Source organism: Atheta coriaria, unplaced genomic scaffold (genome assembly GCF_025399875.1).
Source record: "Atheta coriaria isolate IRGN ID8LTWV9N9 unplaced genomic scaffold, Caltech_Dcor_3.1 hic_scaffold_4_pilon, whole genome shotgun sequence".
Taxonomy (NCBI): domain Eukaryota; kingdom Metazoa; phylum Arthropoda; class Insecta; order Coleoptera; family Staphylinidae; genus Dalotia; species Dalotia coriaria.
This window is the reverse complement of record NW_027045446.1, coordinates 1,189,666-1,203,093: the sequence shown is the minus strand read 5'-3', so window position 1 is coordinate 1,203,093 and position 13,428 is coordinate 1,189,666. Positions and strand designations below refer to the sequence as shown.

Below are 13,428 nucleotides of genomic sequence, written 5' to 3'. Positions count from 1 at the left end.
TTTTGGTGCAGCTTGCGCGTCTTTCTCTACTTAAGTCACTAAAACCGTGCTTGGACTTGTTGCCGTCCCCCACTTAACTCACAACTTCCTCTCCTTCCTCCCACAAACGCCTGCATACATCTTGCATCTCATTCCAGCGAGTTATGTGAGCTGCAATCGCTTCAAGTTCACAATCACCTTCATTCTTCACATTCATTTCCTCCGTTTTTTTCTTCTTCTGGTTTGGTTTACCTCGCGCCCAGCGCCCTTCAGTCACAGTCAGGGCACACAGGGTGTGTGTTTCACTATGCTACACATGTAATGTGAATTATTACATGCATGTAAGTAATTCTGCACACAATTATCCAAGATATATTTATAACTTTGTTGGTTTTTTAGTAAATAAAGAGGTTTCAAGATGGAGGAAGCTGGTGCCCTGCCTCAAGGGCCTCCAATGAACATTCTTCCACCTACACCAGCTGGCCTGGAGGCTTTGTACACTCTCTGCAGGAAAATATATCCTGATCAGGTCAATCCTCTGCAAGTTACAGCTTTGCTTAAATATTGGTATGAAATTTATGAATTTTTGCTATAAAACATCAAATATTTGAGGTATCTTCATGCCACAATCACTAAATCATAAAGAATTACCTTATTTATGCCTCAAAACATTAATTTTGTGGTAATAATCACAGAAAACAGTAAAAAATCAAAAAAATAGTTGTGTAACCTCAAAATTTTATGTTTTTTGCTTGTAAAATCAACAAAAATAGAGATACACCCATAAAAATTACATAAAACAATCGACAAAATAATATTCTAACTTCCTTCAGCAGAAAAAACATCAAAATCTATAAATATCGCCCTTTTCACCCTTGGTTTATTTTTAGGCTTGGCGGCCCGGACCCTCTCGACTACATTTCCATGTACGCCAATGAAGGAGTACCCGTTGATAACATCCCGCCACATTGGCATTACATAAGCTTCGGTCTTTCTGATCTCCATGGCGATGGACGCGTACATGACCTAAACACTCCTGCAGACGGCACATCCGGTTTCGGTTTTGAGCTTACATTTCGCTTGAAACGTGAACCAGGCGAATCATCACCGCCTACATGGCCTGCAACACTCATGCAATCACTAGCAAAATATGTGTTTCATTCTGGAAACACCCTGTGTGCGGGTGATCATGTCTCATGGCATTGTGCATTAGACAATCACGATTCGCGTATTCAACATATGTTGATGACCAATGACGTGCAGTTGAACACGGCGCAGACGCCATTCGGCAGTGTTGATTTCGTGCAGATTGTTGGCGTTTGCGCGGATGAATTACGCGCTGCACAACAATGGAATGGAATTGGCGTGTTGAACATGCTGAGCAATCTTCCAACGTATGTATTTTTACATATTTTATGTTTATTATAACCTCATTTGATGTTTTTGTAGCTCTGGAGGTCCATGGCATGTAACAGACATGCGCCGTGGTGAAAGTATCTTCGAATTAGACCCGAATGCACACGAAGAACTCGAACGTGGCTTCGAACTTGAAGGTTCTAATTTAAGCGGTGTGAGCGCACGTTGTTCATGGTCAGACGGGCGTGAAAAACGTAAAGATGGTCGAATCACAGAAGAGGAAAGCGAGCAGATCAAAACAGCGCTGCAGAAAGGCCTGCAATCAAGTAATATCTCGAATAATAAATGTGACGATGTTCGTGAATCGTCCGCCATGTTAGAATCCACTGAATTGTTACACGTTAAGAAACTGGATGGTATTCATCTTGTTTTTAACCTGGAAGCAGGCAGTTTACTTCCGCTGGCGATACGTGGACGTGTCAAACACGGCAGACATTTTACTTTCAAGTCTGTGCTTGGCGATACAGCGATTACTCTGGTTGCGCATTCAGTGACTGGAACTCTGGTTGATTTAGACAATCCGTTTGTTGCGCAAGGCAGCTGGTTACAGGTGCTTATTCCTGATGATCTCGCGCAGGATATGGCGGTGACTTTTCAGGTACTAGCGACGCCGGAAGCGCTGAGTTTGCCGAAGACTTTCACATGGCCTGATCGCAACCTGTCAATCACGATTGTTGCGGATAAGATTTAAGCTTTGACATGATTTTTGTACATTTTACACTAAGAAATTATTTATTATACTAACGAATTATGTAAACGACTAAATAAACATTTGTATTACGTAGGTTTTATATAAATAAACAGAAAAAACAATGAAATTGATTTTCTTGTCCTGTTTGACTGACAGTCTGACTGTGGCTGAATTACAAGTTATGCAACTTTATTTTCACGTCAAATTTTGCACATTTTCAAGTGGAAACTTGTTTAATATTGTAAATAAATATACACACACCAAAATAAATATTTGTATCATGTTTAATTTGCACAAATAAAGATAAAAACCAAATATTTTGTAGACTGTTTGACTGACAGTCGGACTGTGGATGAATTATATGTTATGCAACTTCATTTACACGTCAAATTTTGCACATTTTATACCAGAAATTAGTTTATTAGTCTAAATAAATATATACACGCCAAAATAAATATTTGTATCATGTTTAGTTTGTACAAATAAAGATAAAAACCTTTGTTTATGTTTAGACTGTTTGACTGACAGTCTGCATTGCGCTGCCCTCTACTAAAACTTGCATTTAACTTATGCAACTTTGTATACACTGGGAGTTGCGCTCATGTTGGTGCAAAGTGAGTAAAAATGAGTTAAGTAATGTACATAATGTAGTTATGTGCGCTTAGTGTGCTTCGCGATAACAAGTTTTCACTATTTTGCATCGATTTCGTGCAAATAATGTACGCGCACACTCGGCGTCATGGACGATGATCAAGTAATCCACTCTGGTATCCTGCTCACACAACCAAACAGCAAATTAATCCTAAAAGTAAGTGAAATATTCATATTCATCAAGACTTATGTCATGTATACAACAGACTGATTTTATTTGTTTTTCTTTTTATTTCTTATAGAAAACATGGCAACCAAAATTCTGTATGCTTTACAAAGCGAGCAAATCCGGCGTGGAGCGCATGGAAATCTACGATGACATTGATGAGGCACGAAAAGGCAGCCAGGGAAAAATAATCACCTTAAAAGATTGCGTCAAAGTTTCCCGTAAAAGCTCCACATACTTTACTATTGTAACCAAGTCTGGTTTCTATGAATTCGGCACATGTACTGAACAGTGTCTGCACGAATGGGTGAATGCATTGCAAATGGTGGCATTCAGAGACAACTCATCCAAGATCACAACCCTTGTGGAAGATAATGATTTGTACTGTTCGACAGGCGAAGGGATTTTCAGCGTGCGTTTGGTTGAAACCGAAGCATCAATTCGGTGCAATTTATTACAGAAAATCTATGTTTTGGCTCTGACTCCAATTGCTGTTCAATTGAGGGAAGCAGGTGATAATTCACTGCTGTATACATGGCCGTATCAGTTTATCAGGCGGTATGGCTACAGCAGTGGAAAGTTTACATTTGAAGCCGGCCGGAAATGTGACTCAGGCGAAGGGAAATTCCTTTTAGAACATTCCAATGAACAGGAAATATTTCGGTGAGTCATTTAGCAGCTAAATTCATTATTTATTTATGTGTTTGATAAAGAAATGCGGTTTATTTAGTTATATTTACATTTTCTGAGCGTTGTTAGTGGCGCCCTCTGTGACAAGATTAAGTATTACCACCGCCATCTTGTTTGTTTAAAGATACATCACAATGAAGATGAAATCAATGAAGAAACTATTAAAAACCGACTCGGCAAGCAGTCTGGAATGCGGAGATAAACAATTCCAAGCTGTTTTGAACATGGAAGCACGCAGTCGGAGTCCATTACCACCATCACCGACAACTTCAACCTCTCTGCAAGATGTCGAACAGTTTTCCCAAGATGTTTCCGAAAAACTACAAATAAAAGCACCGCAGAAACCTCCCCGAAAGAAACTACCGCCATCTACATCATCATCAACGCAACAACTATTACAATCACACTCGGATGTTGATTATGAATTTGTTTCCAAGTACGACGAAGTTGAAATCCGTGATAAAGCATGGCAGACACTCGGAACAGACGAAGTCAAACACAACGAACACATTGAGGACAACTACGAAGAAGATTACATGTCGTGGGGATCGAAAATGTTCAGCGCAGGCACAGCGAGTGTTTCCACAGCGTCAAAAGTAATCACCGCGCCGGAGGATGATGATCCAGAGAGTTATGACAAGTTAAACTTCTTTGGATCATCGGGAAAGTTACACCTTTCCGGTTATAAACAGGTACGGCCCAATCCGAACGCACCGCCGGCGACACCCGCCTTCAATGAGTATGATGAAGTGCATACTTTCGAAAGTATTCGCCCGGCGGACGATTCGCACTTGGGTTATGCGGTTATACGCAAAAAAGAACCGCAGGTGAGTCACAAGTCGTTTAATGACACCGAGTACGCGGTTATTAGCAAACCAAAAAGAGTCTAGTCGTTTATTTACGTACTCGCCAACGACTTGGATGCATTTCTGATGATGACGGTGCTGTTTTTATTTGTGCCAATGAAATTGACATGAAATATTGGTCAATGTATGTTTTAATCGTTGAAATAAGTGATAACAAGTCTAGAATATGTCAAAATGTGACATAACCTTAAAATTTAACTATTCTAGACTTAATTATCACAAATATGACAAGAAATTTACCAATTTTAACTATTTTATCTTATTTTATAAGAAATTACCGCAGGATTTTAAAATATTCTTCATAAACAAGTGCCTTGAATCAATTTTTAACTGTTTTTGACAGATTTTTGACATTTGACAGTGGAAACTGTTCCAAATTGAAGCAGAATGATTGCAATGAAGTGCCATTAGGATTTTAAGCATGAAACGCGTATATGTTTGATAGAAATTTGTACTTTATTACAATTTATATTTTATTACAACTTGTTTCCACTCTGTTCACCTTCAGAAGTTGTGATAAACTCCTGACTAGTGTCACCTACACTTAACCTTCTCACAACTTCGCCCTTTTCAGCCAGAATCTCCTCAATATTCCTCTTGCCATTCAGATCTGTGAACCAGTTGAGATTATCAGCAATCAAGTGATGATTCTCACATCCTTTGCATGTTACAATGACTACACCCTTTTGATATGCAAGTTTTGAAATGTGGTGCATATTTTTGGTGTTACACTTCTTACAAGTGTAGATCAACTGCATTTTACCCTCTAGTTTACCCAGGGGTACTTTTTCAGTTAGTCTGAGGGGTGTTACAGGGTCCAGGCTGGAAATTTCCGGCTTTTCTGGTTGATTTTGTTTTGTCTCCCATAAATTTTGTGATGTGTGCAGAGTTTTTACAAAATTAACACGTAAATTGTTTGTTTGAGTAGGCATTCTTAAACTGGTACTTGCTATTCTTTCTAGTGTAACTAAAACACGTCTTAAAGCCATTTTATTGTTAATATTCTTTGACCCTTTTGTTATTTGCTTCGTAAAGGACAAATAAGTAACTTTAAGGTTAAATTTTTAAAATGTGCGCATCATGCGTTTCAATATACACAAAACAACACTTAATAATTAAAAATATTATTAAAATTTACTAATTTAAATAATTATTAAGTGTTTACCGTGTTATTTTGTGAATATTTAAACAAATGTTTAAATTTTTCAGGTGTATGTTGGGTTGCGTGTCGTTTGTTTCTCGCTTGTCACTCATTCCACACTTGAAGATTATGTTGGTTATGTGCTCGCTGCATTTTTCGTTTATATTTGGGTCGCGAGCGTTTCTCTTCGGTGCGGTATTAAATAAAATGTCGCAATCGTAGTGGCCGCGTGCGCGTGTGTTAAATGAGAGCACATCGAAAATGAATCTGTGTTGAAGCCGAAGAGATCGAATCTTCTCTGCGCGTTGAAATGGACGCCGAAAGCGCAGACTGCAAATTGTCGTGGTCGGAGCTGAAGAATGTCGTCACCGATTTACGTCGGCAATTATCCAGCCTGTCGACGATGGTGCCGACGAATGTATCCTTCCGACAGCTACACGACGGCCGCACACGTATTTACTTTCTCAGCACGCCGCAGAACGGCTGGGAGAGCACACTGCTCTTCGCCGACGTACCAAACGAAAACCCGAATGCATCACTCACGCTGCAATGGCACTGCGTGATCGAATCCAACTTTCCGACGGTCTCAGCATCCAGTAGATACTCTAGAGAAGAACAATTGTTATGGGAACGTAAACGACTTGCCACCTGGGGCATAAACTGGTATGAAATTCACTCAGCGTCCGGAAAAATTGTTTTTCCAGCCAACAGCAGCTTATTTCAATGCATAGACAACGGTTATTCAGTAAGTAATGAATATTTTTATAAAAAATATCATATTTTAGTGATTAATTCACAGGCCGGTCCATTATTTCCAACTAAACTTCGAATATCCACCGCGTCAGGCGCAAAACTCAACCCGCAAATATGCCCCTCGAATCCTGATCTGGTTGCCTACATTTGCAACCAAGACATTTGGGTTGCCCACACTGTTTCCGGCTGCAATGAGCGTTTAACCTACGCGCACAAAGGCGGACGTAACCTAGCGGATGATCCACTCTGCGCAGGCGTGCCATCTTATGTCATGCAGGAAGAATTCAGCCGGTATCAAGGATACTGGTGGCAACCGACATGCGCATTAGGTGTATATCGTATCCTGTACGAAGAAATCGACGACGGCGACGTGAAAATCTTCTGTTTTCCATCGTCACAGTCCGATCCCAGCGGCGAAGTGGAAGAGTTTCGCTTCCCACGCGCCGGCTGCGCCAATTCAAAGAGCTACCTGAAGTTAATCGAGTTCCGAATCAGTGATACACAACAAATCACTGATATTGTCATGTTAGAATTACAATTTAGCGTGAACACATTATTCCCATGGACGGAGTACATCGTACGCGCTGGATGGACACCAGATTCCGAATATATTTGGGTACAGCTGCTGGACAGGCGACAAAAACACCTTGAATTGGTCCTGTTGTCACTTAGTAATTTCACAGAGGTGTTACCCATGTACGATGAAGGCACCAATTCGGATATTGGTAATCCAATGGTGCAAGTGAGTAAATTTTAGTGTTTTTTAGGGTTTTTAGTAATTTTTCTGGTGGAATTTGCAGGTTATCTACGCGGAAGAGTCGTGCGCATGGGTGAACGTCCATGACTTGCTTGTCTTCCTTCCGGGAGCTTCAGATAACCAGGTACAGTTTATTTGGGCCAGTGAGGAGACTGGTTTCCGGCATTTGTACCTGGTCACAGCGCAACTCATGCCCTATACAAATGGCATCTCCGAACCAATGGATCATGTTTCGCTGCATCCGAAATTGTTACAAAAGGTGGCGCTGACGCATGGTGATTGGGAGGTGTTGGCGCAGGACATCTGGGTGGATGTGGAACGCGAAGTTGTGTACTTTATGGGTTTACGTGAGACTGTCCTAGAGAAACATCTCTATGTTGTCTCATTACGTCGACCCGGTGAGGTTAGGTTACTCACACGCACCGGGTATTCCTACCAGTGTGATTTCAACGATGAATGCTCCATGCTGGTGACGGTTTATAGTAATATCGAGAATATCCCTGCGTGTCAGGTGTTTAAGGTGACTCACACTGACTGGACGGTTGAAGGTGTGCAACTCACCCCGTTGGGATACCTTCTTGAATCCGGGCCGCCATTGAATAAGAAATACTGCCCGGATTTGTTCACGCACACGATCGAATCGGGGCACACCCTGTATGCGATGGTTTTCAAACCGCATGGGTTCCAGCAAGGTAAACAATACCCGACTATACTGAATGTCTACGGTGGGCCTGAGGTGCAGTTGGTTTCGAATGCGTTTAAAGGTATGCGACAGTTGCGTATGCATATGTTAGCGGCGCGTGGATATTGCGTGGTGGCGATTGATTCACGAGGTTCGCAACATCGCGGTATAGAGTTTGAGAGTTATCTGCGTGGGCGGATGGGTACGGTTGAGTTGGTGGATCAAGTCGAGGTGCTCAAATGGCTGGCGAGTAGTTTAGGTTATGTTGATTTACGCCGCGTGGCGATACATGGCTGGTCGTATGGAGGTTATCTCAGCCTGATGGGACTTGTGCAACATCCAGACGTGTTTAAACTGGCGATTGCTGGCGCACCGGTCACCAACTGGATGTTGTATGATACAGGCTACACGGAGCGATATATGGATCTCCCTGAGAATAATCAGCAAGGGTATGATGAAGGCTCAGTGTTGAATTACATCAATAAATTCCCCGAAGAGTGAGTATTTGTGTATTTAACATAGGCAACCAAACATACATGTTTTTATGTCAACAGGGAAAATCGATTGTTGATTATTCATGGATTAATCGATGAAAACGTGCACTTTTATCACACTAGTCAACTGATAAACAGCATGGTGAAGGCCGGTAAGCCGTATCAGTTGCAAATCTATCCGAATGAAAGGCACTCGCTGCGCCATCTGGACGCGAGCAAACACTACGAGACGACGCTGCTGTCGTTCCTGCAGAATCATCTCTAACCGACGCCATGTTCATATACATAGTTGACGATACGAAGATTTAGCGTTAATTTATTAAACAAATGACGATATATATACAAACAATATGTATAAATATGTAAGAAACCTAATTTAACTATAAGCAAGCGAGACTATTTTGCCAGTTTTGTTACTACTGCGCACATTTCGTGAATATCCGTAGAAGACTGTCGTCTTGTTTCAAAACGTCCATTATCGAGTGTATCCGGTGCATTGTAAAGTCTTCACTATTATTGTTAACCTCTTTTGAATTATCACCGATGATACTAGCGAGGTTTTCTTGTTTAAGGTAATTTATCGGTTGTTCTGTGGAGGATTCAACTTTTATTACTGATGATTTCTTTTTGTAGATGCTCCATGGCTTGGACGGCTTGTAAACCTCTTCGAAAACCTTCGCCACGCGCTCAAAGTTGATTTCCGGAAAGTCCCGACTGATTTCCGATGGCGGATCGATCATAACCTGCTGCGTGGGGAATTCCTCGTCGACTGTATCGATCGGCGTGACGACATTCAGCGATTTCTTCAGTTTGCCACTGCGTGTGGTGATCAACTCCATGGAATCAACGTGTTGACTGATTGTTGACAACATACCTTTACAGGATAACTTCCTATCCTGGGAATTTTTTGGTTTTGAGCATCGAGATGCCGATGTTCTTGCTTTGGTTTTATTCTGTGTCTTTGCCAGTTTGGTCAACTTCAACGTCACTTCCGAGTAAGTACCTTTTAATAATTCACTCGGATATTTCGTGATTCTGCGTGGACCTAACTTGTTTATTTTTATCGTTGCGGTGGAAGGTGCAGGAATAAGGTTAATTTCAATTTCATCCGGGTCTTCCGTGGATAACAACAAAGAAGTGCCGAGTTTTTCTTTCATTAACATGACTGAATCAGTAGTTGCTAGTAGCGCGACACCAGATGGCGTGAGTGAACTAGGCGCGGACGTTTGTGAATGTGGGGTTAGGAAAGACTTCGGTAATAAAACTGATTCATTCGTCGTGCGTAAACCGTCATATTCTGTTTCAATTATATGCCTGACAAAAGCCACACTACTGACTTGTTCAGTACTTATTTGTCCAACATGGCCGCTATACTCACGCTCACCATGATCAGATTCATGAGAAATCGCTGCTGTTTCGCGTTCATTCACATCTTGTATCAATGTTATAAGATCAGCGACACTTTTACTCCAGAGGGCGTTCGATGATCGCTTCAGAGGACAATCCTCCTGCGTTAAACAATTTCGAAAGTCTTCACGTACGTATACTCTATTCGCATAAGTCATAGCAAATAATTCCTCATCACCTTCTTTAGGTGTCGGTGGATCCGGTTCATTCAAGCAAGTATTATCTTTATGCATCGGTGGAGGTTCAGTTGAAGATTCCTGTGAGACTTTCCGCCATGGCATAATCATCCGTGCAGGTCGGCCATCTTGTTTCGGTGATTTTAACAACGCTTGTGTAATTTCCAGCGTCATCATCTTCTCAACACTTAAAAGAAACTCAGCTTGTGTTGGTACAGCTCTCAACGCATAATTAATAAACTTCTGGAACTGTTTTATCACCCCGAGAAGACAACACTCTCTTATTGATAATTTCCGTTGACTAAGTTGTAATTCACGTTTTAATTTAATAATTTCATCATGGTTATGTCTAGCCTCACTTTCCAGCTCTTTTAACCTATCTATTGTGCCGTTTGTGAGCAAATCTTTCTCTTGAATACATTTTTTCCTCTCCATACACAACACATACATTAAACTAGCTATGTTGTTACATTGTAGGTTATGTTTAAGTTGTTTCATCACAACAGTAAACACATCCTCTTGATTTTCCAGTGCTTGTAGATGTCGCTCGTGTTGCCCTGCTAATTTAGCTCTGTACATGTCTTCTAAATCTCTTTCTTGTTGTCTCAGGTCATTCATGAACTTCTCGCTGAGTTCCGCAACAACAGCATCAACAGCAAACTGGATTTGATCCTCAAGATACTGTTCCTGTGCTTCGTGACACACCTTAATCTGTTCCTCGATGAGATTCTCATAGTATTCACGTAGAGTTGCTTCCAAATCAGCTAATTCACTAATAAGAAGCGCTTCGAATTCTTTATTCACTTGATCCATGTAGTTTCTGAATTGTTTCTCGCAGTTGCGCAGTGCTTGCCCAACAGCACGTTCTTTATCTCGTTCTGCAAGCATGAGGAGTAGTTCTTCAAGGTTTTGTAATGCGAGGCGTTTTTCTAGTTCAACAGCTGCGAGCCATTGTGCTTCGATTTCTTCGCCGATATTGAGGATGCCTTCATGCGTGAGGGCTTTGACGTGTTTTGCGGTTAATGGAGGGCGTAGGACTACTTTATCAATGAGGAGGTCACTTGGGGATAGCCAGAGGTTTTCCCCGGGACCTTGGAGGGGTGTAGAGAGGTGCATTTCATCTTTGAGTGATTCAGGACAATCGTCCAGTAGAACTTGAGCGAGTGCATGACCAAGTTGGAGTTTTGCTTCTGAAAATGGTGGCACTTGGAAGTTTTTGATGTAATGTTTACGTTTACGGTACGCACAACTGAATTGCATCATTTTTAACATGTGCACATTTAATTTTTATCGCGGGGACAAGAATTTTAATGGTTTTTGAGTGTTTTACATGGGAGACATGTTTGGAACTGTCGAAATTTGATTTGTTTCGTGGAGATTTATTGTTTTAACAGTTGCGAATCGAAAAGAGAGGAGAGAATAACCATGTTTACCACGGATTACCCGCAAAAAGTGGTGGGGGTTAGTGTACTGATACGTGATTGGTCGACTACGCGCAGTAATTTAAAACCTCCTGTAGAATAATTCAACGTATATGCAACCCTGCATACACCGAAAATGACAAGTCACGAAAACAAATGTTGAGTCTCCGTTAGCAAACAACAACAATAGACCATAGCTGCTTACAACTCGTAAATCTCGTATATCCTCGAAAGTGCGTCGTGGTGCGTTACTAGCCAAAACCCCATCAACAATGGACGCCTGCTACGCAGTAGAAAAAGAAGTCGATCGTGTCCTCTCCAAGTTCCAAGGCATCGATGACCATACAACGCGTTCATTACAAGACCTCATCGATACCGTTGAATATCTCCGAAAAGAATGGTCCACTAGTAAGCTAAATCACCCACAACCATCATATCTCTATTTATCAATAAATAATTCTAATCATTTAGCCCCGGCAGAGCACGAGATGACCGCAATACAAAAAGATGTCCTCAAACAAACAATGACGAAAATCAAAGACACTGTCATGCATCTCGCCACAGATCATCGCGATCTCCACGGCACCGTCTCCAAAGTAGGCAAAGCAATCGACCGTAACTTCGTCCCGGATTTCTCATCAACCACCAGCAAAGATGACATTTTCAACACACCAGACAAAGTGGAATTGGTCAACAAAGTCATCATACAACACCTACAGAGACATGGCTTCTATGAAGTGGCTGATATTCTCATGGGTGAAGCAAATGTAGCACTGGAACACAGCGATAAAGAATGTTATCTGGAATTGAATCATATTCTCGATGCACTGCAGCAACACAAACTGGATCCGGCTCTGCATTGGGTAGAAGTACATCGAGATGCATTAGCAATGAATAACTCTTCATTAGAGTTTAAACTACACCGACTTAAATTCATAGAGTTGATAAGGCAAGGCCCGCCGGCGCAGAATGAAGCCATCGGATATGCACGCACGCATTTCAAACAATTCGTGAATAGACACGAAAAAGACATACAATCACTCATGGGATTGTTGTTATACGTTCCGAATGGCATTGATAACAGTCCTTATAGTTGTCTGTTGGATAGGGAGGAATGGGTGGATGTCTATGAGATATTTTTGAAAGATGCGTGTACTTTACTCGGAATCAGTGTGAATTCACCACTGACGACTTGTGTCAATGCTGGCTGTACTGCTATCCCTGCTTTATTGAGTATTAAACAAGTTATGATGCAGCGACAAGTCTCAGGGATATGGAATGGCAAAGATGAATTACCTGTAAGTAAAATTTTAATATTTTTTATAAAAATATTTAAAAATTTTGATTTTTAGATTGAAATTGATCTTGGTAATGATTCACGGTATCATTCGATGTTTGCTTGTCCAATTCTCCGCCAGCAGTCGACGGATATCAACCCGCCGATGAGATTAGTCTGCGGACACGTTATATCTCGTGATGCGCTCAATAAATTGTGTAATGGCAGCAAGTAAGTATCAAAATAATGATTTTTATTTAGTTTTTTTGTGGTATTCGTAGTCGAACACATCAATTTATAGTATTTGTTACCTTTATTTTTAGGATGAAATGCCCGTATTGCCCTATGGAACAGAGTCCGACCGATGCGCGTCTTATCATTTTCTAAATTCATTTTTTTCATGTACACATCAGCTACACTACACTTCCACTTACAGTAAAATAATAGATCTCTGACGATTTGCAGTTTGTAGGTGAGTTATGTTAACACACGTTTGTTTTTGCGGAGAAATTTGTTTATTTGTTGGGATTTTTCAAGTCGAATACGAAGATTAATGTGTTACTTTTAGTTAGATGAAGAATATTGGACTTAGCATAGGATGGAATAACAGATATATGCATTGTTTTACAGTTTACACTTTATAAAAGAGTCTGGTGTAATAAAATATTAATATATTTAGTAAAAGTAAGAAATTTTATGGTTTAAGTTGCAAAAATCATGTTTTTGCATTTTTGGTAAGTTTTATAGTTTAATTATTTCAATTTATGTGATCGCCCTGTATATCCTGACTGTTTTTGTTGTATTACAGGTATTTTGTTGCTGTTTGTGATTTGTACACATTTTTGTCGACGAATTTCCATTG

The 13,428-nt window shown here is 40.7% G+C and overlaps 5 protein-coding genes across 6 annotated transcripts; 4 read left to right on the top strand and 1 right to left on the bottom strand.

Annotated features, from left to right (window-relative positions):
* Positions 1–136: 136 nt before the first annotated feature.
* LOC135791159 (suppressor of fused homolog) lies at positions 137–2,179 on the top strand. Its single transcript, XM_065301467.1, has 4 exons — positions 137–320; positions 379–546; positions 870–1,373; positions 1,429–2,179. Exons 2-4 carry the CDS (start codon positions 398–400, stop codon positions 2,084–2,086), a joined length of 1,311 nt encoding a protein of 436 aa, XP_065157539.1. The 5' UTR covers positions 137–320; positions 379–397; the 3' UTR covers positions 2,087–2,179.
* A 468-nt stretch (positions 2,180–2,647) lies between these two features.
* Positions 2,648–4,941, top strand: LOC135790667 (docking protein 2-like). Its single transcript, XM_065300943.1, has 3 exons — positions 2,648–2,894; positions 2,980–3,566; positions 3,718–4,941. Exons 1-3 carry the CDS (start codon positions 2,826–2,828, stop codon positions 4,481–4,483), a joined length of 1,422 nt encoding a protein of 473 aa, XP_065157015.1. The 5' UTR covers positions 2,648–2,825; the 3' UTR covers positions 4,484–4,941.
* LOC135790774 (DNL-type zinc finger protein-like) lies at positions 4,936–5,391 on the bottom strand. The gene has a single exon (XM_065301047.1). It carries the CDS (start codon positions 5,389–5,391, stop codon positions 4,936–4,938), a length of 456 nt encoding a protein of 151 aa, XP_065157119.1.
* Positions 5,392–5,703: 312 nt separating this feature from the next.
* On the top strand, positions 5,704–8,685 carry LOC135790217 (dipeptidyl peptidase 9-like). The gene is made up of 4 exons (XM_065300303.1): positions 5,704–6,345; positions 6,400–7,095; positions 7,154–8,289; positions 8,347–8,685. Exons 1-4 carry the CDS (start codon positions 5,911–5,913, stop codon positions 8,549–8,551), a joined length of 2,472 nt encoding a protein of 823 aa, XP_065156375.1. The 5' UTR covers positions 5,704–5,910; the 3' UTR covers positions 8,552–8,685.
* A 2,721-nt stretch (positions 8,686–11,406) lies between these two features.
* On the top strand, positions 11,407–13,258 carry LOC135790218 (E3 ubiquitin-protein ligase RMND5A-like). Of its 2 annotated transcripts, none has more exons than XM_065300306.1 (4): positions 11,407–11,698; positions 11,762–12,588; positions 12,643–12,797; positions 12,890–13,258. In XM_065300306.1, the coding sequence occupies exons 1-4, from the start codon at positions 11,563–11,565 to the stop codon at positions 12,951–12,953; spliced, it is 1,182 nt and encodes a 393-aa protein (XP_065156378.1). In that variant the 5' UTR covers positions 11,407–11,562; the 3' UTR covers positions 12,954–13,258. The 2 variants fall into 2 exon arrangements, with proteins under 2 accessions (XP_065156378.1, XP_065156377.1); XM_065300305.1 differs by having other exon boundaries at positions 12,884–13,258.
* Positions 13,259–13,428: the final 170 nt, after the last annotated feature.